The following is a 26,839-nucleotide window of genomic DNA, read 5'->3' on the forward strand; positions in this document are numbered from 1 at the left end:
ATTGGGATGCAGTGTCAGCAGCATGTGTTCTCTCTGGGAATAGAACCCATGACATGTACAATATATATCAATATACATGAATATACATGAACAGCAGAGGGTTAAAGGGGTTTAGTTTCTGCTTTGAGCTGAAGGACTTTTATTTGTTCAGTGTGTACAAATCCATGTTCACCTATATGCCTGATTCCACAATACACATCGGACACGTCTGCTGTCAGATCTAAATCTATAAGATGTCTGTAAGATGGTTATGATTCAGAATGGATGTTAAACTGATCTAACTAAGATGTTCAGCAGACGTCTTATAGCTGTATGAGATCTGTGTTCAAAAGTCTCGTGTACTATATGTTCATGTTTTAAAGCACATATATCTTCTTAGGCTACTGCACACATGACATCCGGAGAGAAACCGAACATCACGCATCGGGAATGACGTCATAGCGTGTGCGTTATGCGGTGTATGATCCCGCCTCTCGAGGACCCACGGTACAGTTTGTCACACGTGATGCCGTAATGAAGAATCCAGTATGGCGGAATCTGTCAAACGGTTTGTGTATCGCTCACATCTGCTGTTATAAGGTGAGTTTATATATCGCAGAATATGACATCAATGACACATGACGTTTTAATCATCGTGATATGTGAAAGAGCAATGATGGAGACTTTCATTCATCTGTCGATGTGATGCACGCTAGTGGGTTAGGATCATGTTGTTTTTTATCGTGAGATGTCGTGTTTAAATCAGCGATGGCCAATGATGTAAGGTGTCCTGAGATGGGCGTGTTGATCATGAGTGTCACGTTTTTGTCAATGAGGGAATAATAATAAACTGTTTTATAGATAAAAGATTTGTGTAAAATATCTGTTTTAAGATGAAACGCGCTGGATGCAGCAGAATAATTCTGCATTTTTACTAGTTAAATATCACAATAGACATATATCAATAATGAACTTCTTATTTCTGATATCATAAATACATGTTGAATGTTAATAAATGCAATTCTTACTAGTAAAAACCCAAATCTTTGACATCAAGACTTGAATTCTGACTAGTTGAAATGATCATTCTTGATAGGATCTGTAGATGAATTTTAACATGTTGCATTTGATATTTCTGATATCAGGAAATAGATTTCAAGGAATGTGAGAGTAATTGTAGATTTCTAAAATGTCTTTCTTACTAGTAACCACACAATTATTGATATCTAAAATAATATTTTTAACATGTAAGAAATTAATTATTGATTTCAGTCTATTGTGATATTTAACTATTTAAGATATCAAGAATTATGTTTTTTACTTGTTGAAATTAAATATTTGATATCAAGAAAAGACATTTCTGTGAGTGATGACGTGATTGTTGATATCAAGAATGATCATTTTTACTAGTGAAAAAATGAATAAGCGCTTATTCGGCGTGTCATACAACCTCTGTGTTTTTATTGTGAACTCGTGATGAGAGGGAGTTTTCTGCTCTCTTCTTTTGTTTTATGGTGATGGACTGATGGTGTCAGTCATGTCAAGTTTGTTTGGAGGATATTTCAAGGCACTGAATACTGTCTGTAAAGGGTCATTCGGCATTGTTATTCTGTTTTGTTTATGGATCTGTGTTTTCCAGCAGCTGGTGGAGGAGGAGAATTTCACCTGGAACTACACCTGATGTTTAAAAACATTTTCATGCACAACATCCGCTTCAGTGAACATCATGACTTCACAGAGTCTATCAGGTATACACGTCTTCTCCCCGTGCCACAAGATCAGCGGATTCTGTAGTCGTCTTTAATCTCTTCGGTCAACATCTGACCCATTAGTTCAGTCTTCTACTTCTTCTCTACTTTCCTATCCCCCCCTTAGAAAACATTTTAGCTTCATATACTGTGGCAGGCTTGCCCGCAGACTGAGACATTTACAACAAAACTTCATTTAATGCTAAAATGGCTTGTCACAGTGTAGATCACCTGCTGTTCACACAAATCACTTTGTGACATATTAAAATATTTGTTGCAGCTTGTTCTACATTACATTTATGTGTATGCATTGGCAGGGCTGGGTCTAAGATGAGTGTATATCCGGGCTCAGCCCAGAGACCCCACATACTGTATGTGTTCGAATACAGTGGCGTAGCAAATCAGGTCCAATCCGAGTTCAACTCTTGTTTCAAGCATCTTTTAACGGACCCCACTCTAACCAAAGCTTTCCCGTCTTTTCTCCACGGTCCTCCTATCAAATAATGACAAAAAAAACTAAAATATAACTTCAACAAAAAAAGAAAAAGAGGAAAAGCGACATGTGAACATTTCTATTATAAACAGTTATCAAATATTAAACATTTAGCTACTTTGATCGCGCTGGCTCTTTCACAGTTAAAGCGGACCTTAACCTCGGCTTCTGTCCGTAGCTTATCCCGCCTTCATTTGTTTGCCCACCTCGATTTGATTGATATTGACGAGCTCATATAAATTAAACATCATTCCGTTTCGACACAGCAAGATCAACAAGTAATGTTATACATTATACAATAATAACAAGAGTGTAAATGACTATATGTATTAAAAAAGCCTCTCCACTATCTAACCTCACCATACACTCTATTATAAAAAACTGTTTTTCATTTTGATGAAAATAAATGCCTGTTTGATCTGATATGATGCGAATGTAGTTCGGCAAATTGGTGGATTCGATCTGGCATTCAAACAGTATGGAGCGTTGGTTCAATTTGTCTTGCGTCTTACTCACTACGCCACAGAAGCTACTGAGTTGCTTTTACACTCTAAATGTTTGTTTACAAGAAGAAGAACCCACTCACATTTGCCCACGGGTAGACACGCAAAAGACGCAAAAGGCATGATAATAAAACCCCTAGCGCCTCCACTGTGTGATGTTAAATGTCTCTCTGCTTCTCTCCATCTGTCTGGTGTTTTTATATTTATCTCAGCAGTCACTGCAGAATAGCAGCTATTTATAGATCCGCACAGATGCTGCACGCCTGTCCTCCCCAACGCACGCGGCTCTGTTTCTCATCTGTTCTGTCCAGACAAATAAAGGTTTATTCTCCCATGATTAAGGGAAGCGTGCTGATTTTTATGATGGTCAGGGAAGATGAAGGGGAACAGACGGGTGAACAGGGGTGCGGTGTTGTCCGCTGGATGTTCTGCCAACACCGGACACGTCCAATTACAGGCTACGCAAGACCTGCCATTCCACCTTTGACATGTTGGCCTTCCCCGGACACTGATGTAATGAAATCTCGTCCAATTAAAGCCATGATGCGTTATGTTCCCAGTTTGGCGTTATTGGCACTTTTGGTCGCTCGGGGGCCGCACTGTGGTTGAATACCAGATTTTTTATTGTGTAAATTCCCTTCTTTGCCACTATCAGTGTTGTCATCAAAGTGCAAGAAGTAGGAATTTTGTTCCCTCTCAAACACTGTGATGCAGGCGGCTCGCAAATGTCCTCAATAGAACTCGTTGGGCCAACCCACAATACACATCATCTATCCAGTGCCCTGAGAGTTTCAATAAGTGTTTTCCAATCCTGGTCCTGATGTTTTTTTCATGTCTCTCTAATCTGAGTTGATAGCTTGTGTGTTTGTTTAGAGATATCTAGCTCTGGTAACGGAGTTTTGAATAGTTTGACAGACAAGTGGGACATGCAATGATTGGATCAACATTTTAAGGTATTTACATGAATAGACACTGTATATTTTACTGGAGGTGAAGACTGGAGACTTTCAATCTGCATAATAAACATGCCTACCCTGCTTTAAACGTCAGTCCTGCTGGAAATAAATGAGCTACGATCACTCAAACATTCACATTGGACTGGATTTTATACATCGTGATCCTCAAACACCAGATCTGAACAAAAGATTTGTGTGTCATTTTGATTTTCAAGCAGCATTGATGTTTTTCTCTTTAGATCAGGCTATTATGTCGCATTTCTTCATGGTTTGTTCATATTATGGATGATTTGTGTTTTTTTCTCATTGTTGTGAAGACACCTCTGCTGCTTGTGGTGCATTTGTTTCCCTCAAATATAAAGTATGTCATAGCGATGTTATGGACTTTTAAGGAAATGTGTGTGTGCCTCATCAGATTCTCATGAACATGAACAAAACCTCACAGCATAAAGTCAATGATTATAAAATAAATCTCGGTTTTACATCAGTGTTTAATCTTTAGGTCTGTAACACGTGTCTGCGTACTAATCCAGCTGCTCTAGAGACATCCTTACGTTCCTGTAGTGCTGTTGTGCAAATGCTGATTAAATGGAAACGGTATATCGTTTCGGCTGAAAGCTTTAACAAATGTAAAAATGAAGCCTAATGTGAGGGATTTATCTTTTGCATGCCACTCATAAAACCAGGCTTACTTGCTGTGTCATTTTCATAACTGCATGCATTTGTATTGTCCTGTGGTTAGGGATGGTGCTTTGACTCTTTAAAGCCGAGCTCAGGTTTCCTACCTGTTGCTGTATGAGGAGATGCATTAAGCACAGCTGTCTGTTACATCGATAGCTCAACATATCGACATGCAAAGTGTTCCATTTGCTTTTGATAACCACAGAATATCAGTTTCAGGTGTGTTCCTCAAACAAGCTTCAACATGACATTTCCCATGCAAAGCACCTCTTCAATGTTTCATATAATGACACCACCGAGGGTCCACTACACCTTTACATTCATTCATTCATTCAGTCTGGTAGAAATATAAACAAGCATCACAGACTAAAATACTTCATCAGTTTGTTTTTAACATCACTGGATGGTTTGCTATTGATTTACTGGCCTTAAATCCATCATCAGTTAACTTTGTTTTTAAAAAAGAAAACTGGCTTATTCCTCATGGCTAACTTGTTTAACTTGGCGGGATGGAGACGAATCTGAACCTGGGTTGTGTCTTTCTAAAAATAGACAAACGCATACACATTCTCTGGTGTCTTCATTTTTCCTCCTCATCGGGTTGAAAAATATATTATTATAACAGGATAATTTAATGTTTGGTAAATCAAGACGACAATCATTTTAAATAACTGATAGATGTTTAGTTTGTTGTTGTTGGAATGAAGGTGTTCTGTGCTGTCTCTCTCTCTCTCAGATTCTCATATGGATCAGGCAGCGGAGGTCCTGAAGCCCTCAGTGTTTGATCACATTCCTACAGGTAACACAGCATATCTTTGTCTCTTTGTCATTTCACATCAAATGAAACACGCATGTAAATGTCAAGAGCTGGAATATGATGCGGTTGTGTTGTTTGTTCAGTGCAGTCTATGAATGTAAACAATATGGGTTATATACCCCTGCCCATATAGACAAAGATTCAAAGGACCTTTAAGTGATTTTTAGCGGCATCAACAGCTCATTCCACCACTCACCCCTCCCTTTCGAAGCACTATGGAGGCTTAGAGAGGATTAAGATGTTGTCACGTTTTGCTTCTTTCCTGAATGAGATGTATGTAATGTATTTACCAAACGCGTTCTGTAGTGGAGTTTGTTCGTTTAGGGCTACAGTAGAAACATGTCAGACCCGTGCTGCATGCAGATAGAAATAGCTCATTCTATGGTAATAAAACATAATGCTGTATACACCTCTGAACAGAGTTATGTATATTTTATTGCACTTCTGTCAATAGATCCTCCAAAAAATTAAACACTTGACCAGTAATGTTATGCTACAGATTATACCAGTCTTTCCGTATACATTTGCTTGGTTTTTTTCAACCACGTTGTGTCTTGAAGCAGACAACAGTTGATTCTAAGGGTGGGAATCGTTTGGTCCCTCACGATTCCATTCAGAATCCATTCTTAGGGTCACGATTCGTTTTAGAATTCATTCTTGATGTGCTAATCAGCATATTGAAGAATTAAGATGTCATGGCATCACGTTTGGGCTCAGAGTCAGACTAGTGATGGTACTTTGGCTTCAGCTCTTAGAACTGTCACCTATTGTATTTTAATACAACTAAAGCCATTCTTTTTGACGTATTCTGCTGTCAGTAAGTACATAATAATAATTCAGAGGAGATGCAGAGAAAGACCATCCTAAACAGTCATTTAGTTTAAAATGTAGTTGGTTTGTGTAGGAGTGTAGGAGGCTGTGAAGGTTCTTGATGGGGTGTAGGAGTGTAGGAGGGTGTGAAGGTTCTTGATGGGGTGTAGGAGTGTATGGAGGGTGTGAAGGTTCTTGATGGGGTTTAGGAGTGTAGGAGGGTGTGAAGGTTCTTGATGGGGTTTAGGAGTGTAGGAGGGTGTGAAGGTTCTTGATGGGGTGTAGGAGTGTAGTAGGGTGTGAAGGTTCTTGATGGGGTGTAGGAGTGTAGGAGGCTGTGAAGGTTCTTGATGGGGTGTAGGAGTGTAGGAGGCTGTGAAGGTTCTTGATGGGGTGTAGGAGTGTAGGAGGGTGTGAAGGTTCTTGATGGGGTGTAGGAGTGTAGGAGGCTGTGAAGGTTCTTGATGGGGTGTAGGAGTGTAGTAGGGTGTGAAGGTTCTTGATGGGGTGTAGGAGTGTAGGAGGGTGTGAAGGTTCTTGATGGGGTGTAGGAGTGTAGGAGGCTGTGAAGGTTCTTGATGGGGTGTAGGAGTGTAGTAGGGTGTGAAGGTTCTTGATGGGGTGTAGGAGTGTAGGAGGCTGTGAAGGTTCTTGATGGGGTGTAGGAGTGTAGTAGGGTGTGAAGGTTCTTGATGGGGTGTAGGAGTGTAGGAGGGTGTGAAGGTTCTTGATGGGGTGTAGGAGTGTAGGAGGCTGTGAAGGTTCTTGATGGGGTGTAGGAGTGTAGTAGGGTGTGAAGGTTCTTGATGGGGTGTAGGAGTGTAGGAGGCTGTGAAGGTTCTTGATGGGGTGTAGGAGTGTAGGAGGCTGTGAAGGTTCTTGATGGGGTGTAGGAGTGTAGGAGGGTGTGAAGGTTCTTGATGGGGTGTAGGAGTGTAGGAGGCTGTGAAGGTTCTTGATGGGGTGTAGGAGTGTAGTAGGGTGTGAAGGTTCTTGATGGGGTGTAGGAGTGTAGGAGGGTGTGAAGGTTCTTGATGGGGTGTAGGAGTGTAGGAGGCTGTGAAGGTTCTTGATGGGGTGTAGGAGTGTAGTAGGGTGTGAAGGTTCTTGATGGGGTGTAGGAGTGTAGGAGGCTGTGAAGGTTCTTGATGGGGTGTAGGAGTGTAGGAGGGTGTGAAGGTTCTTGATGGGGATTAGGAGTGTAGGAGGCTGTGAAGGTTCTTGATGGGGTGTAGGAGTGTAGTAGGGTGTGAAGGTTCTTGATGGGGTGTAGGAGTGTAGTAGGATGTGAAGGCTCTTGATGGGGTGTAGGAGTGTAGGAGGGTGTGATGACTATTCGCTTCACATCATAATGCCATTAATATTTTCCCTGCTTATTACATTCTTTTGTTGTCTGATATCAATCACAAAATAAGACAAAATTAGACCTAAACCGTTTCAACAAATGATATTTCATAAAAGCACAACTAATAAACTCTTTTAATCAAAGTTAGTGAGTGCAGCTGTGACATGTCAAAGGGGAACTGGTCCTCCCGGCTGAATCTGGTTTCTCCCGAGAAGGGTTGCGTATCGTTTGGGTTTCAATACTCAATAATCAATACTTTTAAAACGGTACCGGTGCCTGAATCGATACTTTAAAAAAGAAAAAAGAAACAAAACTCAGGTGAATGACATTAAAAACAATATGTTCAATTAAAAAAAAGTATTAAATAATAAAAATTCACAACAAATTCACAATTAAAGTTTAAGTTAATGTGAAACGAGCATGGACACTAACATTTAAAGATGTTATAGTGTTTACTGTTTTCCTTGTTTACCCTTCAGCTACAACTAAATGCTCACCGTAGTTGTATGACATATGGGCAGAAAAGACGGACACGTTGTGTGCGTTTCGAATTGACGTTATTTTTACTTTAAAACTCACCTTAATGCGGCACCAAAATCTGCGTTTTGATTTGGGTCCACTTACATAACGGATATATAGGTTTGGTACCCAACCCGAGGTGTTTTTTCTCCATTTATTTATCATTGGAGTTTGAGTTCCTCGCCACAGGGTTTTTTTATATTTACTTAAGCAATATATAAATAAAGTTCAATTAAATTGAATATCTCACAAATAGGAGTTTTTCGATGGAAATTGTAGATCAAGCTAAGTTTCCGTCACTTGTGGGCTGCCCCGGGCTCTAATCTGGGGCCAATCTTATTTTCTTTATATTTACTCCCTCTATTTAGTTCCATAAAGTTTCATATAACATTTATGCAATTATGTTCTTCAACTAAATCCGAAAAAGACTGAAGTTATGTTGTTTGGACCTTCACTGCTTTTAAATGATCTAAGTTCTACCCTGGGCCCTTTCAAGAAAACATCCGTGATAAAGTAAAAAATCTGGGAGTTATCCTTCAAGTTGAAGGATGTACTGTTACTCCAACAAATACAGTAAAAGATCTAGACGTTATATTAGACAGCAACCTGTCATTTAGAAATCACATCTCAAATGTCACAAAAACAGCCTTTTTCCACCTAAGAAATGTTGCCAAGTTACGAAATATTCTATGTGTTGCTGACGCAGAGAAGCTTATTCATGCATTTATGACCTCAAGACTTGACTACTGTAATGCGCTACTTAGTGTTTGTCCTCCATCATCAATAAACAAACTACAGTTAGTTCAGAACGCAGCTGCCAGAGTTCTAACCAGGTCCAGAAAATACCATCACATAACCCCAATGTTATCAACCCTTCACTGGCTACACATTAAGTATCGTATTGACTTTAAAGTTCTTTAAATCACTTATAAAGCCTTAAAGGGTTTAGCCCCTACCTACCTAACAGAGCTTCTATCACACTACAACACATCACGCTCTCTAAGATCTCTAAACTCAGGACTTTTGATAATACCTAGAATATCTAAATCCACCAAAGGGGGTCGAGCTTTCTCATACGTAGCACCTAAACTCTGGAATAACCTTCCTGATATTATTCCAGGATCAGACACACTCGCCCAGTTTAAATCTAGATTAAAGACACATCTTTTCAGCCAAGCATTCACTTAAAGCAAAATATGCTAAATAAACCACCAGGAGATGCTGACATTAGATATTATTTACTAGAATAATTGGATTTATTATATAAAACACCATGTAGTGTGTTTTACCCTTTCTCTGGTTTTTCGTTTTTCCACTGTAAAGCTGCTTTGGAACAATGCAAATTGTGAAAAGCGCTATATAAATAAAATTGAATTGAAAATTTGACAAACTAATCAATCTGTAGTTAGAGTCAGTTTTCTGCAGTTTAGGGGACTTCGCAAGCTTAAAAATATTCTGACTTTTAGTGATTTGGAGACCGTTATTCATGCTTTCATCTTTACCAGGTTGGACTATTGTAATGGTCTATACTCTGGAATAAATCAGCCCCACGTTCTCGTGCTTACAACTGTACAGAATGCAGCGGCTTGTTTTCTGACAGGGACAAAAAAGAGAACATATCACACCTGTGTCAGCATCACTTCATTGATTACCTTTTCAATTCAGAGTTGATTTTGAGGTTTTAGCATTTGCCTTTAAATCCTTTCATGGTCTTGCGCCTACTTATATTTCAGACATGCTACACTCCTACCCTCCTGAGAAGATCTTACACCCAGATGTTATTAAGTTTTCCAAAATCTGGATTTAAATCAAACGGGGACAGGGCTTTCTCAGTTCTTTGTCCTAAGATCTGGAATTCTCTACCTTTGGTTATTAGACTATCTCCTACTCGATCCACTTTTACATCTTCTCTTAAAACATTTTTTTTCTCAGGCATATGGTTAATTTGATAATATTTGTTTTTTAATTACGTTTTATTTTGCATGATGTTTTGTTTGAATTTGATGAATTTTTGTTCTGTTTCCTTTGATATATTTTATTAGTATTTAAATTGTATTGTATGAGGATGCTTTGTCTTGTATGTTGTGCAGCACTTTGGTCAGCATTTATGTTGTTTTAAAGGGCTAAATAAATAAACTTGACCTTGACTTTGACTTAACCCGGCTTGTATCTACTCACAGATATAAATAGAAGTCATTTATAGATATGTCAGATTAAGAAGTTCACTGCTATTCAGGCCATTAAAACTTGGCAAATTAACATGAGATGAACACGTTGAGAACTCTTCAGGCATTGTGATGTTTCTTCCCTACCTGCAGTTGAACTGAGTTCAGCTCTGCCCATGAGAATCCCCCCCGCTGCCATCCCCATGGATCTCCGCATGGATGCGAACCCTGCGGTGGACGGCACGTGTCGCGAGCAGCAGCAGGAGCTTCTGGCCCTCAAACACAAGCAGCAGGTGCAGCATCACCTTCTCATCGCAGAGTTTCAGAGGCAACACGAGCAGCTTTCACGACATCATGAAGCTCAGTTACAGGAACACATGAAGGTACCAAGGTTCCATCCTCTCTGCTGCTGTAGGGTTAGTGTTAGGATTGAAGGGTTATGATGATGGGTCAGCAAACTTGTGATGATTGACACTGAGGTCATGTGACAGGACGCATAGCTACCGTCACGGCAGTGATGCGCTACCTATTCCAGTTCACAAAGACTGAGTGCAAGTGTTGCCTGTAATTGTTTGTCTAGCGTGTCAATGTGTTCTCCTATTCCTCATATTGTTTCAAATTAGCGGTTAACCTAGTCTTTTATCAAAACTCCACAGTATTTTCGTATCTTTCTTGTGCACACTTTAACATCTAATACTACGGTGATTTATATGCTATAGCTACTATTATCAATACATATCTAGCTGTTTAAAACCATGTCATTTACTTCACAATCATAACCAGTTACAATAACCACGCAACACATGTCTTTGTTAATTATGTATCTTTTTATTTAGTTTAAAATTAACATAGCTTTGACATAGCATCTTTGTGTCTTACTGGCATCTCCTGTTTGTTTGTGTAAAGGAATTTTTGCTGCAATTGTGGGGTTTATATGACACTATGACTTCCGGGTCAATAGGAAATGGTTTGGAGTTTGAGTTATTAATTTTCAGCTGTTAATATGACTATATATAATTTGCCAAAGTTAGCTAAAACCATAGGAATAATATTTTGTAATTTTCTAGTTTTATAGATGTAACATGTTTTTAAGCATTAATGGCATGAGCCACCCCTGTATTGTGGTATTGTGTTGGTATGTGCCAATTCCTGGGTGCCTTCAGGCCTATAAAGACTAGTGGCTCCAGTCTCAGGCGAAGGGCGAGTAGAGAAGACATAGGTCAGTCAATGCTCTATGGATAGTGGCTTGTGTAAAGGTCATTTTCCAAGCAGCTGCAAAAAAGTCAATTTTTTTAGTTTTTTCCCTAAACAGTATGTTTTTTTCCCCTCTTGTTAAATTTATATTACCTTTCTTTGGCCTAACTTAGGATAAATAAAAAGATCCCATCTGTACTGACTTCTTCTGTGTGCTTACATCTGCTCACGACGACTCCGTCACATCTACCCTCGACAGGTCATGACACACCTGTTTACCTGTGGAATCTGTTTTCCTCATCAGCATCAGCAGGAGCTTCTGGACCTCAAGCATCAGCAGGAGTTCATGGAGCATCAGAGGAAGATGGAGCAGGAGCTGGAGAAACAGCAGCGAGATCAGAAGCTTCAGCTTCTCAAGAACAAAGAACGTGGACAAGAGAGTGAGCATCTCCTTCATCAGAGCTTCTGTCCAACTACTGGTGAATCTGTGGAAATTAATCGTAGAAAATAAAAACCCCACCAGAAATTCATGCCCTCAGAGACTTACACAGCGTGTTTCTCTAAATGAAACACTTCTGGAATGTCAGTGTAATGTGTTCATGTAGTTTCATTATAGTCTGACCCACACACTAACTTCTCTATAAGATCTTTCGAGAAGTTATTTTCTTTTTTTGTATGAACAGGTGCAGTGGCCAGCACAGAGGTGAAGATGCGTCTGCAGGAGTTTGTGTTGAATAAGAAGAAAGCACTCGCTCATCGCTCTCTCAACCACTGCATCTCCAACAATCCACAATACTGGTGCGGGTCAGAACCGTCACACACATCACAAACAGACTCTTTTGCTGGTCTTACGTATTCCTGGAGCTTCTCTTTATTTTGGAGCTTCTTGAAAACATGGTCATGTGCTGATCAGACACAAATCAATCCATTTTTTTCTTTTGCTCTCTCTTCTCAAAGTTTCTGATCCTACACAAATGGTACTCATGACGTTAGTCATGTTTATTCAGTCAGTAAGCAGAGATGCTGGATGCTTTAAGAGAAACAAGCTGCCACAAAAAATTTATATAAATAATAAAAACCCACTCAGATCAACACGGATGTGTACTTTTCTATCAAAAGTGAACATTCAGAAGTGAATTCAGAAGTCATTTGAGTGGCTGTGAAAGAGTGTGGAAACTATCTTTGTGAAGTCTGTAAGTTTTGTAATTGTTTGTGTTTCATCATCTGTACAGGAAAACTCAGTACAGCTCTTTAGATCAGAGTTCTCCACCTCCGAGCAACATCTGCACCTTCAGTCGTCCTGCTCTCTATGACTCCAAAGATGACTTTCCACTTCGTAAAACAGGTCAAACTTTAAAATAATCTTGATTCTTTTTTTTTCTGCCGAGGTGTTGAGTCTGTGGAAAGTCTTGATAATGTGCAGCTTCCACGAGTGAAAAAACACCTTCAATGCCTTCATTTCTTTCACACATACAGTAGATTTGGACTTTATGAGGTCAGGTAGAGATAGAGAGACATAGAAGCAAGTGTCAGTGAATCATTTATTCTAACTGTATATCCTGCACTTGCTAATGTCACTTCTGGTTTGACCTAAACCACATTTCGTTACACTGTTTTTGTATATGTGTAATGAAAATAAAGTTGAATCTAATCTAATCGAAATGCAGAAGACTTTGTTAAATTGGTGCTTGGTGTTCAGTTTTTGGGATTCAGGGATAAACTAAATGAAGAGTCCACGTTCTAACTGAACACACGGTTATTAAACTATAAATAATGAACATCATCCATCTTGTTTGTGATACAGAAACAGCATCATCGCCTCCTTCCATGTTTATCTGAGACTGAGAGGCTGTTTACACAAGACTGTTTTCAACTGAAAATGCGAAAAGAAATGATGCTTTTCGGCTGTCTGCTTACATAGAAACGGCGTTTTATGGCGTGTTTATGTGGGAAAGTGATGTCAATGCATACCCTCTATAATCAAAACAATATGGCGGCTTCCTGTACTGTGAGCTATCGCTGCTTGACTATGTATGAACATTTCCCAAGCAAAATGTGGATTTGCTGCACCAATAAGACCAGCGTAGACACACTATTTACATTCACTAGACTTTAAACACAAAGATACTTCGACCAACGGTATTACATAGAACTTTTGGCTTATAACTGTGCATGTGTATGTGCCAAGGCACGTCCTGTTTTTTTACACAACAGCATGGTCATCCACTGGATGAAACGCCAGGTGCATACTATAGCGTTTTTTATCCCCTCTCCTGGATCTGTGTAAATGCAGACCATTTTGATAACGCTGTCATGTGTAGGTGAAACCTTTCAGTTTTTCATCGTGTAAACATGACCTGTGAGCTGCATTATTTGCAAGATTATCAGTCAAGTCTGAATCAAACCTTCCACTCTCTGTCTGTAGCCTCTGAACCAAACCTGAAGCTACGATCTCGTCTGAAGCAGAAAGTGACGGAGCGGAGAAGCAGTCCGTTACTGAGACGCAAAGACGGTCCCATCAATGCGCTGAAGAAGCGCTCTCTGGACCTGGCAGGTGATTTCTTGGTGTTAGGGTTTGTTGGATCAGTGTGAATAACTCATCACTGACGTCATGTGAATGCTCTTCTGCTAACTCACTATTTTTGTAATGATCAACAGATTCGGCGTGTAGCAGCGCACCTGGATCTGGGCCGAGCTCCCCGAACAACAGCTCGCAGGGAAACTTGTGCGAGAACGGCATAGGTGCCGCCGTCTCCAGCGAGGTAAGGCAGTTTGAAGTGTGACTGTGACGTTCTCTAAAGGACAAACATAAAAGCGGACGGTGGATAAATGCTTGTGTGTGCTGCAGTCGTCTTTAGCTCACAGGCTAGCTGGTTGTGATGGATCTCTCTACACGTCTCCTTCATTACCCAACATCACCCTGGGCCTGCCTGCCTCTACCGTCAACAGCGTGAGTATACAACCTCTCGTTTGCAAGGAAATTTAAGATAGCGAGACTTTAGCTGTTGTTGTAAATACCTTGTTTGTGTCCTAAATGGAAATGGATGATGTGAGTTCTTAAGTTCAGTGGTGACGTCTTTGTGAGTTGCTTGTGGTTTGCATTTCTTTACCCAGCAGGACAATCCGCTCCTGCCCTCTTCTTATTCTGATACAGCAAACTCCCATAATGCACTGCTGCAACACATGGTTCTTCTTGAGCAGTCTGCTCCACCGAGCCCTTTAGCTACTGGTGAGTGTTTTCTGCTACATGAAACACTTACTCTGTGTGTTGTTATCTTGTCGCCTCCAAATAAAAAAAGTTGTATGCCAGGGTTGTTGTCTAACTGTTACATAAAACGGGCAGTTTTTATTATTGTGCACTTGTGAGCGATGCCCAGTCAGGTTTTCTTCAGATCATTAGATCAGTGATCCGGCGGGATATCAGAGCGATGGACCACGGTGTGCTGGTCTCACTTGTGCTTCCATGGGAAAAATGGAGCGCTAATAATGGGAGCGGGGAAAGGAAGGGGGGGCAGAGACCAGCCGGGGTGTCCTGTTCAGTCATACGTGGGTGGTGGTGTTTACAGGGTAGTGCCGTGACTGGCGGTTTCGGAAATGAATTGATTACGATGCAGTGATGACACTAAGGGCTCGTTGGTTGTTTGTAGATGTTCATTGGGTGCGTGTTTGTCGCAGGTGTTGCAGCCGCCCCGCTCCAGTCTCTGCAGAAGCTGCGACAGCACAGGCCGCTGGGTCGAACCCAGTCCGCTCCTCTGCCACAGAGCTCTCAGGCTCTTCAACAGCTGGTGGTCCAACAACAACACCAACAGTTCCTGGAGAAACACAAGCAGCATTTCCAACAGCTCCACATCAACAAGGTCAGAAATGCTTCCATTAGCCCGAAACAGAATGTTGTGACACAGAGAACACAGTGGTGTGTGTGTCCCCCCTTACTTTCTGCAGTTGTGACAGGGAATGGTTGGACGTATGTCACATGACAGCGATGAATCTGTCAGCTGGATGATGGGCATGTCTGAGATCCTCTGTTCTTGTGGTTTCCATTTGAGCTGAGGGTCTGTGTCACATCAAATGGAAAGTTGACTCCGAGCAGACCATTACTGATCTCTCTCCCGATCCTCGATCCAGTGCTTATATTCATATCTATTTTATCCAAAAAAAAAACCTTTATCCAAAGCCACTTAAAGTGCATTACAGATTTGTCTTAATTCTCAGTGTCGTTTCTTTAGAAAGAGGCTTGAGGATCGCTGACGTGCAGGACACAGATAGTGGAGTGGTTTTTGTTCTGCGGTGGAGTTTTCATTTCATCACAGAACACTGAGACTGTAAAGCATGAAGAGGATATGTGACGTTAATATGACAGAGTGTGGCAAGAGCTCATATCTCATCTGTGTAGTAAAAATAAATCACGTGTTAGATCTTAAGTTATGTGGTGCTGAAAATACTTTAGTTAGCTTAAAGACCCTTTCGGGGGACATTTTTTACTAAAAGCATCTGTCAAATACACAAATGTTCATGCAAATTATATCTTGTCGAGTCTGGTGTGAAGGTTTCGTTAAACAAACAAGTGAACTCCATTGATAAAGCAATGAGAGCGGCTGAATGTTCAATAAAGCATGATTTATTCCTTCTGCATGTCTGTTAGATGTTAAGCAAACCAGCCGAGCGTCAGCATCAGAGTCACCCAGAGGAGACGGAGGAAGATTTAGAGGAGCAGCAAACTCTTCCCATGAGTCTCAGTATTAAACAGGAAGCTCCTGATCTTACAGACGAGCAAATACAAGAGGACCAACAGGTGCTCTTCAAACAGGTGAGAACAAGAGAGAGAGACACACACAAGTTATCAGATTCACTTATCCGTCTCAACGTGAGACAGAATCTTAAGTTTCATGTCAAAGCCTCAAAAACCATAAAAACAAACATGATGTGTGTGAGAGTAGCAGGCTCTTCTCTTGGAGCAGCAGAGGATTCATCAACTCAGAAACTATCAGGCGTCACTGGAGGCTACTGGTGTGTCAATCAGTTTCTCAGGGCACCGCCCCCTCTCCAGGGCCCAATCATCACCCGCGTCTGCTTCCTTCATCAGCGTACAGGAACAACCTTCCAAAGTTCATTTTACCACAGGTACGTGAAACGCTGCACACCTCACGGCCGCTGAATTTACTGTCGGCCTGTCTGTGTGACGCTTGTTTCTGTAGGTCTGGTGTACGATTCTCTCATGCAAAAACATCAGTGCATGTGCGGCAACACAAACATGCACCCTGAACACGCCGGCCGCATCCAGAGCATCTGGTCTCGCTTGCAGGAGACGGGTCTGCGCAGTCGCTGTGAGGTATGATGCGTTCACACGTTTAGTGTCCTATCGACACGTGTAGTGATGCTGTCCCTCCTTTAATCTTTTAGTGTATTCGTGGAAGAAAAGCCACATTAGAGGAGCTACAGACGGTTCATTCTGAAGCACATGTCATGCTGTACGGGATCAACCCGTTGCGACAAAAACTGGACAGTAAGACATTAACTGCAAATCAACACACTGAAGCGCTGCGATGGAAGGGAAATAAACATGCTTTTTCTCAGGTTCAGTCATATCCATGTTCGTCAGGTTGCCGTGCGGAGGTATCGGGGTGAGTAGAAAGACACGTGTGTGAAATGACACGCGGTGCGGCCGGTAAATCTCTTCTGTGTGTTGGCAGGTGGACAGCGACACCATCTGGAATGAAGTTCACTCCGCGAGCGCTGCGCGTCTGGCCGTCGGCTCTGTGATTGAACTCGTCTTTAAAGTGGCGACAGGAGAGCTAAAGGTTTCTTTCCCTTGTTGTCTATTTTCTTTCTCGTATCATTTGATTTTTCGTGATGTTCAAATGTAGAGCTGTGTAGTTTTATGTCATTGCAGAACGGCTTTGCTGTGGTTCGTCCTCCGGGACACCACGCAGAGGAGAGCACGCCCATGTAAGACGCGTTCCTTCTATGTGTGTGTGTGTGTGTGTGTGTGTTCTTCTTTCTCTTTATGTTTGTAAAAATGTGAAGCTGATGCTCTCGTCCAATCACAGGGGATTCTGTTACTTTAACTCTGTCGCTGTAGCAGCTAAACTCCTGCAACAAAGACTGCATGTCAGCAGAATTCTTATTGTTGATTGGGTGAGTTTATTTGAAAGAATCACTCTGTTGTAAGTGAAATGATTTTATATGAACTCATTTTATTGGTACGGTTCACAGGATATTCATCATGGCAACGGAACTCAACAAGCGTTTTACGATGATCCCAACGTTCTTTACATTTCACTTCATCGCTATGACGATGGGAATTTTTTTCCAGGCAGCGGTGCTCCTGAAGAGGTCATATGCGTGAGACTTTAAATGAAGCAAACTGAGCAAATGTTTTAGTGTTTTGCAATCAATACTTGTGTCAGCAGGTGGGCAGTGGACCAGGAGTTGGATTTAACGTTAATATGGCGTTTACTAGCGGTCTGGAACCACCAATGGGTGACGCAGAATATCTGGCTGCTTTCAGGTAAAAGTCTGTCTGTTCATCATGTGTGTTGCTCCAGGTGTGTTGGGCTGAAGCATCTTTGTGTCATTCAGTTGTTTTGTTGTCACCGGGGACTGCTGGGATGAACGGTCAAGGTTACTTCAGAAAAGCTCCAGCAAGAGCAATGGAATACATTCTCAGGCAGCCCAAATGTTATTTTCACTACATGAAACATCAGTGCGTGTGTGACATGTCTCTGTTGTTTGTGAATGTACTGATGTTTGCTCTTTTAGGACGGTGATCATGCCGATCTCTGATGAGTTTGAGCCAGATATAGTTCTGGTATCGGCAGGTTTTGATGCTGTGGACGGACACTCTCCTCCACTCGGAGGTTATAAACTGAGCTCTAAATGTAAGCGCTGCTTTGACGTCTGTAATGACACATGAGCTTTTCATGACGTGCAACGCCCGATCAGTAAAACATTGTTTGACACCGACAGGTTTGGGTTACCTGACGAAACAGCTGATGGCATTGGCCGGGGGTCGTGTGGTGTTGGCATTGGAGGGAGGTCATGACCTCAAAGCCATATGTGACGCGTCAGAAGCATGTGTCTCTGCGTTACTGGGGATCGAGGTGAAATCATTACCATCGTCCTTTTCTGCTTGACTTTCTATGGTGTGTATGATTATAATAGATTTGTCATTATATTGCGATGTGTTGAACAGCTCGAGTCCCTGCCGTCTGAAGTTCTGAAGCAGAGACCCAATGAGAACGCTGTGAGCTCCATAGAGAAAGTTCTGGAAATTCACAGTGAGTCATTCTTGTTTTTCTCCAGATGATTGAAGAACAGCTGAATTCTGACATGATCCGGGTGTACTAGAAGAAAAACGTTCTGTCTAGCGCACTAAAAGAAACACCGTAAATAATATATACAGTGTAGCCACATGTTGACTATAGGTGTGATATTTAATTTTCAATTCAAAATGATATATAGTGCCTCTTTAAAAACGTTGCATTGTCTTACTACAGCTTAGTAAAAAAAAGAGAAATCATACAGAATAAATATAAAATACTGCTTACATATGGAATAGAATGCATGACATTATTGAACATTTAATTGGCCTCATAGAATTAAATCTACATATAGACTTTGTTGAGACTATGAGACATTTGCATTTGACAGATGCTTTTATCCAAAGAGACTTACATTACCTTATACTTCACATTGTATCTGAGTGTGTGCAATCCCTGGGATGTAACCCATGACCTTGGCGTTGCTAGCGTCTGATCTAACCAGTGTGCAATAATACCATGAACTAGAATGTAACATTCATAAAAAATGTGTAATAATAAGAAAAAAATGAAGAACTATGTAGTTGGATCAGCAAAGTAAAAGCTACTCTAGAATAACAACGTTTTTGGCTAAGCAAACAGGAACCTGTCAAGTTCATATTGAATGTTGTGTGGATTCTGTAGGGAAGTACTGGAGGTCCTTGCAGCGACACGTGTCCAGGGTGGCCTTCTCTCTGATGGAAGCTCAGAGCGGTGAATCTGAGGAAAATGAAACGGTGACAGCGATGGCATCATTATCTGTGGCAGCCATGGAGAAAAGGTACAGCTGCTTTCTCTCTCTCTTTCCAGGTCCTCAGACAGTATATGACCTTTAACCTTTGCACACAGAACTGAAGATGAACCCATGGAAGAGGAGCCACCCTTGTAAAATGTCTATGAAGCTGCGAGCTCCCCTCGTCTCATGGAGACTCTCGCTGAGGACGACGTTGAGCGGCAGGAGTAATGTCAGGGCACAGAGCCGAAGTCTCTTTGTTAGCACTGTGGCCCCACTGAAAGACGTTCAAGATAAAGAGATCATGGGAGGCTTTTTGGAGATGGTTTAGTCCTGGTGTGGGAACATCTTAGCGCAAACATCGAGGGCCGTTCCAATCATCCAGTAGATCATTCACAGAGAACGACGGAAGCAGAGAAAGAAGAAAATTCTCCAACTAACACTCTGCAGGTACTGGAAAACATTTGACACTAGATGGACACTGAGGCATGACACTTCTTCAGTCCCCCTTTATGGATTTCCTACATTCCCATTGAGCGAGCGAGTGCCTTTTGCCGATGAATTCTGAGGAACTTTAAGCCTTAAGTCAATAAACATTACCCATAATTCCAGTGCATAATTACAGGAAAGGAGAACATAAGTTCAGCTTTCACACCACTTTCTCTTTCTTCAAACACTTCTGAAATTTAGCAGTTGATTTTTGCGGCAATTTATTTACTGACATTTCAAGAAAAAGCTACGAATGGAGTGACACCTGTTATATCTGTGTGAAATGGAGTTTGACCAAAGCATGAGTCTGAATCTTGTGTTGCACATTTCTAACCCAGTTCTGTAAAATGACCACAGTATTACATGAGATGGTTTTGGCCTTCATTGAATTGTACATGGGACACTTTCTGAACCAAATGAGCTTGTGTTCAGCAAACGCAGAAAGATCGTTTAAATGTGGAACTGCAACCTGATAACATTGGTGACCTCTAAGCATGAAGAGGAATCGTAACCTTCAGCATGTGTATTTACAACAGCTTGTCTTACTTGGAAACTCCAGTTTAATTTCGTGTTTAGTTATTTTGTGTCGCTCTGTGTTTTCTGTTTGTAGTATGTTTTGGACACTTCATTCCTAAATTACATGTAAAATGTTCTTTTTTTATTTAGGTTTATGTGGAATGTTTTTCTGACACAAATAAATGTCCCTGTATCTTTAAAGAAAACTGTTTTCAATTTCAGTCTTTTGTTATCCTTTGACTCTCTACAAACACAGCTGTTGACATGACGCGTTAAATGAAAAGAATAGGACCTCAGATTATTTGACAACAATGACTCTATGAAAATAAAGACGTTTTAAAACAAGGAATCACGGTGCATAATAATAAACAGCAACGTTTTGCTATCTTAACCATCATGTACTATTTTATATATCGCACTAATAAACGTAAATGGTTGGTTTGTGATTGGCGCCATCTAGAGGCACACACCGGATTTACTGATGATAGAACCGGATGTCTCGTTTTTCCGGTGAGGGAGGGACTCTGACCCCATTGGATTAAGCGCATGTCTGTCGTCATCTGTCAGCGCGAGATCTTCGGACGAGCACGTGAAAAACATGAGAACGTTAAAAATCTTAACAACAGATTTAATCTGTATTGAACCCACAAAGTGACGTAATTTAACAACAGAGCTTTGATTTAGGGAAAAAAAAGAGCACGTGCTAAAACTTCAAGACATCTGCGACTGTTCATAAAAGAACAAACAAATAAATAAAGAAGGGAGCGATGGAGAACCCCGAAGAGTCACTGCAGCTGCACGAGGATGAGGAGATCATCGAAGTCATTGATCTGAGTGACACGGAACACACCGCAGGTAACGTGTGTGTGTGTGCGCGTAAGTGTGTGTGCGTACGTGTGCGTGCGCGTGCGTACGTCTGTGTGTTCTGGAAAAGGCCCTTGTAGTTTCACTTTCGATCTCTCTCTCTCTCTCGCTCTCTCTCTCTCTCTCTCTCTCTATATATATATATAAACAAAACAAGTAACGGTACATATCAAAACAATAATAACTGCGGAGTATGATCCTTCCAAGATGGCGGAGCAGCAGGCGGAACTGCAACATAAAACGCAGGGCTTGACGTCAGCTTCACATTCTTTAAATGGTTTACGAAACACAAATGTGTATTATGACAACAATGTAAACCACACAGCTTAGTAACGTTATGCGAGTGTGTGTGTTAGTTATTGTGGTGTGTTTTGAGGTGACGTCTATGTGTTGATTTCATGAGTTTACATTTACATTTATTCATTTGTCAGACTCTTTTATCCAAAGTGACTTACAAGTAGTTTTCTACAATGTCACATTACTGCAGAGCAATCAGGGGTAAGGTGTCTTGCTCAAGGGCCCTTCAGTCATGACCTGCTGACACTGAGATTCAAACCTTCTGATCACAAGCCCAACGCTCTAAACACTAGGACACAACTGACCCCAATCAGTTGTTGTTTGATTTTGTGTTGTGTTTGTTTAGATGATCTGGCAGATGAATTTGAGGATGTGGATGTTGCTGAACACGTGAATGATGATTATGATAATGATGATGGTGGATGGGAGACAGAAGATGAGATGGAGTCTGAGCAGGATGACAGTGAACTTACTTTCTCGAAACACACTGGTATCACACACACACACACACATACATTCCAGCATGTTTGTTGAAGTGTTAACATTGATTGATGATGTTTTTGTTTGGTCGTGCAGGTTCAGTGTTCTGCGTTTCTTTAGATCCGGTCAGCAACACTCTGGCTGTGACTGGTGGAGAGGACGACCGGGCTTACGTGTGGACCGTGTGCAATGGAGACGTTCTGTTTGAATGCACCGGTTAGTGCCTGTTTCACGTGCCTTTCACCAACACACAGTCTATATCAAAATACAAAACACTAAGCTAATCCCTTCCTGCTCAGGTCATAAAGATTCAGTCACGTGTGCAGCGTTCAGCTGTGACTCAATGCTGGTGGCGTCTGGTGATATGAGCGGACTCATTAAAGTCTGGAGAGTGGAGAGCAAGGAAGAGATCTGGTCTTTTGAAGTCGGAGACCTGGAGGTGAGTTTGAAGTTTGTGGAGATAGTCTCACACAGCTCCTGGTGAAGGTTAATGTGCTGCTGGGATTTTTCAGTGGGTAGAGTGGCACCCTTGCGCACCGGTTCTGCTGGCCGGCACAGCCGATGGAAACATGTGGATGTGGAAGATACCAAGTGGAGAGTGCAAGACCTTTCAAGGGCCCAACTGCCAGGCCACTAGTGGAAAAATTCTTCCTGACGGTGAGATTTTTTTAAGAGTGTATAAGCTGTTGATGTCTTCTCGTTCACTGTGCTTTAAACTAGATTTTCTTTCACTCAGGAAAGAGAGCAGTTGTGGGATATGAGGATGGAAGTTTACGTCTATGGGACCTAAAACAAGGCAACGCTATATATGTTATTAAAGGTGAATTATTATCTCCTGTTTGTCATTTATATCGTATGGTCAAATAAAAGGCCTATTTGATAACATTGAGAGCTTAATAATTCATCGCTTTACTTGCATACATAGGGTTAGGGTTAAATACAATAATTAATATTGGTAAAAAGTGATGAAGAAAGCCATGGGTGAACGTAGGGCTGAGAGATTAATCGAAATCGAATCGCGATGTGAGTTGCAATTTGCTAATCCGTTTTGCCCAATCAGCACTGCCCTAGCTAACTGTGTAAACACCCGTCATTACAAAGAAACAGAAAGAGAGAGAGAGAGAGAGGGATTATGGCATCTGCAGAGTACGATCGATCATATTAGGCAAATAAATATTTTAGAAAATTGAAATTCAGAAGACAGCACACACAGCCTGTGTCATACTCACGCGTCTCTGCCCTGCGTTGTGCGTCTCCCGCAAACACACCCTGTTTTGTAATGCTCGTTCATACTTAAGTCCGGCTCCACACCGCAATTCTCACAAGCGCATCTGCCGATATGAACGAGGCACCCTGTGTAACGTCTTACTGTAACGCATGGAACGCCATGAGCGTGGCATGTGCATGGCATGTGCAGGATTTTTGTACATCAATGGGTTCAAAAGTTATAGCTGTTTGAAAAGCAAATTTTTTAACTGTTTGTGGCTCTATAGAGTGAATGATTAGAGACTCCATACTTGGTCACATGACTACGAGCGTGCCAATTTTCACCATTTTCCTACGTTTGGTTCATAGGGCTACCGTAGACACTGGTGGGTTAAGAAGAAGAATAGAGGCCTAATTTCTGTACTAGTTCTTATTGTTTTATTTCAGCAGGGTTAGTATTCCCATACTGTGCTTCACACTCTTGAAACTGAAGCTTGACTGAGAATTCTTTTTTCGCAAATCGCAATAGCTTTCCTGTATCACAGTGGTAAGAGCATTACCTTAACAAACGCAAGGTTGTGGGTTCAATGCAAGGGGATTGCAGATATCTGTGTATAAATGTATAGGATAATGCTCTGTAAGTCGCTTTGGATAAAAGCATCTGCCAAATGCATAAATGTAAATGTAATGTCTGCCAAAAAGAATTGCAATTAGATATTTTCCCCAAATCGCACAGCCATAGGTGATCGCTTATTGAGTATCCAGTATTTCATAGAGGAGGTGAAAATAACCTGTGAAAACAGTTTGATACTAAAGACTCTTGACTATTAGAGAATTTTAAAGAATTAAAAGCATTACATAAATCTGCCAAAGAGAAGTCAAATGTGTGTGTTGATTGCCCAGGTCACGAGGGTCACCGGGGGGCTCTGACATCGATGGCGTGCAGTAAAGACGGATCTCTGGTTCTGACCGGGTCGGTGGACGGCCATGCCAAACTCATCAGCACATCCACAGGAAAGGTGAGCAGTTACAGTTGTGAGGAATATTAATGTAGTTTTATTGAAAAGAGATTGATGTAGCCCAAGGTCACTTGTATTATATTAATTTAAGAAAATGTTAGAACATTGTAAACCTAATGCTTGTGTACATGTTTGTGTTGTAGGTTGTATTCTCATTTAACAATGACATCGGTGAAGCAAAGGATTCAGGCTCAGAAGAGGAATGTAACTCTGTGGAATCTGTGGGCTTTTGTAATGTGTAAGTAAAATAAAGCACATGGACAGATGATCTTGTGAGGTTCGAGCAGTGATGTGACCCTTTTTTCAGTTTGCCTCTGATCGCTGTTGGCTATCTGGACGGCACTTTGGCCATTTTTGATTTGAACACACACAGTCTCAGACATCGCTGTAAACATGAGGTAAAAGCCTTAATTCATCCCTTCAGATGAGACCTGATTGTGGATCAGTGTAGTCCTTGATAAAGTTGTTTGTATGTGTTGTGTCAGGTTGGGATAGTTCACCTGCAGTGGGAAGAGTCATCTGCAGTGGTTTCCACAGGTAATCTGGCTGGTGTCGTCACTCTCTGGGACGCTCGATCTGGAGTTATGATGTCAGAGTATCGTGGTCACTCTGCCGAGATCCTTGACTTTGTGCTCAACAGGTTGGTCTGGTTAAAGCGAGAGCTCAGTCGAGGGTACTGTCAATGTTTCAGCTGAAATGATACAGAGCTCTTCTGAACATTGCTTCAAAAATTCAAAAAAAAAAATGGTTAGGGTTTTTATGTTTATTTTTTCTCATATTTTTGTCATTTCAAAAAAGGGTAAAAGGAAGAAGTATGTTATTATTCTACATCTTACCCAATGCACCAGTGAATGTTTGAGAACAACTGCTGTCAAAAATAACCTGTTAACTCATGAAATAATTCTTTTCAGATTAATGTTTTAAAAATATGTATCTGTTTTTCTGTCATTCTTTTTCTATCATTACTGGGGGTTTGATGAGATCTCATGGTGTATAGCAATAACATAATCTCGTCACACAATTGCCATGATGGAGTTCTGGCATATGCTCCCTAAATTTAACTATTTAAGTTAATTTAAATGAAAAGTTTTTAAAGGCCAAGGATAGTTAAAATTAATAGCTTTCAATTAAATTTTATTTAGCAGTTTTACAGGAGAAAATAAGAAAAACTGAAGAATAATGTGTTTATAGAACTGTTAGGTAGGTAGGGGCTAAACCCTTTAAGGCTTTATAAGTGATTTAAAGAACTTTAAAGTCAATACGATACTTAATGTGTAGCCAGTGAAGGGTTGATAACATTGGGGTTATGTGATCGTATTTTCTGGACCTCGGTTTCAATTATACTTCAATAATTAATGTTAAAATCAAGAACAATTTTCTTTATAGATACATCAGCAGTATTTCTGATATCAGTGATGCTGTTTTTCATTCGTATAGTGATAGGATTAAAGAAATATAAAAAAATAGACTGTCTTTGTTGTTTCTATATTGGTTGTGAAATTATTAGAATCTACAAGTATATATACAAATTAAATTCCAAACAAATGCGTGATTATTTTTTTATCAATTGACAGCACTAATGGGAATGTCACCCTGATGTCATGTAATCTTATTATAAGACTTTTGTTCTATTGTAATACCTACCAGTCACAGACATAGGAAAATGTAGTAGATGATACACATTTTTAAAGAATTCTTTGGTGCTACACTGTTGTTCAAATTGGTGTCTATTCTTACATACATGCTCTTTTTTTTATATGTTCTTCATCTGTCTTAAACCGTAGTCTTAAACTCTTCTTGTCCACAGAGAGGCGTCATCAGTTGTGACTGCGGGAGGAGACCATAAAGCCAAAGTATTTTGTCTGCAGAGACCGGACCGTTAGAACTGAACCACTGGACTGTTTGTTCCTCTCTTGTTTAACGTAACACACACACACACAGATGTGAAAAAGAATCAAGGTGTTTCGTCATTCTGCGCAAGCGTTACAGTAAATGTGCCCTTAGAATTCAGTTTCATTACAGACTCTTCATCTGACCGGGCAGATTATCTGTGTTGTTTAAATAGTTGTCTGCATTTTCAATCAGTGATGTTTGTCCACCAGCAAACAGACTCCTGACAAGAAATAAACCTTGTTTTAATCTGTCAAAACACATCTATCAGTCTCCATTATCTACATACTGTTGGGTTACACAGTTGAAGTTGGAAATATATATTTGCTTAATCACATGGAACATTTAAACACCTGGAGTCTTGTCAATTACAATGCCATTCGTTTCAATGGTAGCTTAGTGACTTTAACCACACGGCACAATACCAGTAAAGCATTCTTTTGATTGACAATTGTAAAAATGAAAAGTTATAACATTGAGAAAATCCTAAAGAAGGGTGGAAATAAAGGTCGGGGGGGGTGGAGCATAGGGACTGAATTTCGAGGGCACCTCCCTAAAACAAAACAGTAACTGAAAATTCAATACAAATAGAAGCAAAACAGATAATGAAACCTTTTTCATTGCATTACTTTTATTAGTTTTTATATCCTGTATTTTAAGCAATGTATTGATGCTACTGATTATTTTCAACATGCTTTGAGTAGAGCTTTTCACGTATATATGTCTGCCTTACTTGAAATGATGTTTAATTAACAACGTTTGGGAGGAGCAGGAGCAGATAATCCTCTCGGCTGATCCGCTATCAGCAATCACAGCATCTACCCTGTCAGCTCAAGT

General features: G+C 40.7%; 2 protein-coding genes across 3 annotated transcripts; both read left to right on the plus strand.

The window, feature by feature from the left end:
- Positions 1-485: 485 nt before the first annotated feature.
- LOC306896923 (histone deacetylase 4-like) lies at positions 486-20,445 on the plus strand. 2 transcript variants are annotated; one of them, XM_079461318.1, is made up of 27 exons: positions 486-579; positions 1,619-1,727; positions 5,097-5,159; positions 10,170-10,399; positions 11,515-11,650; positions 11,894-12,008; positions 12,443-12,555; positions 13,636-13,764; positions 13,869-13,972; positions 14,059-14,160; positions 14,325-14,439; positions 14,886-15,067; positions 15,853-16,017; positions 16,148-16,331; positions 16,406-16,539; positions 16,611-16,713; positions 16,785-16,831; positions 16,901-17,008; positions 17,101-17,156; positions 17,258-17,345; positions 17,424-17,543; positions 17,621-17,718; positions 17,970-18,088; positions 18,177-18,310; positions 18,403-18,487; positions 19,154-19,289; positions 19,358-20,445. In XM_079461318.1, the coding sequence occupies exons 2-27, from the start codon at positions 1,706-1,708 to the stop codon at positions 19,395-19,397; spliced, it is 2,928 nt and encodes a 975-aa protein (XP_079317444.1). In that variant the 5' UTR covers positions 486-579; positions 1,619-1,705; the 3' UTR covers positions 19,398-20,445. The 2 variants fall into 2 exon arrangements, with proteins under 2 accessions (XP_079317444.1, XP_079317443.1); XM_079461317.1 differs by having other exon boundaries at positions 513-579; positions 1,622-1,727.
- A 310-nt stretch (positions 20,446-20,755) lies between these two features.
- aamp (angio-associated, migratory cell protein) lies at positions 20,756-26,261 on the plus strand. Its single transcript, XM_079459613.1, has 11 exons — positions 20,756-21,101; positions 21,754-21,897; positions 21,984-22,103; positions 22,187-22,326; positions 22,400-22,544; positions 22,624-22,707; positions 23,997-24,112; positions 24,256-24,350; positions 24,420-24,510; positions 24,598-24,752; positions 25,920-26,261. Exons 1-11 carry the CDS (start codon positions 21,014-21,016, stop codon positions 25,993-25,995), a joined length of 1,254 nt encoding a protein of 417 aa, XP_079315739.1. The 5' UTR covers positions 20,756-21,013; the 3' UTR covers positions 25,996-26,261.
- Positions 26,262-26,839: the final 578 nt, after the last annotated feature.

Source organism: Barbatula barbatula (genome assembly GCF_947034865.1).
Source record: "Barbatula barbatula genome assembly, chromosome: 7".
NCBI classification, from domain to species: domain Eukaryota; kingdom Metazoa; phylum Chordata; class Actinopteri; order Cypriniformes; family Nemacheilidae; genus Barbatula; species Barbatula barbatula.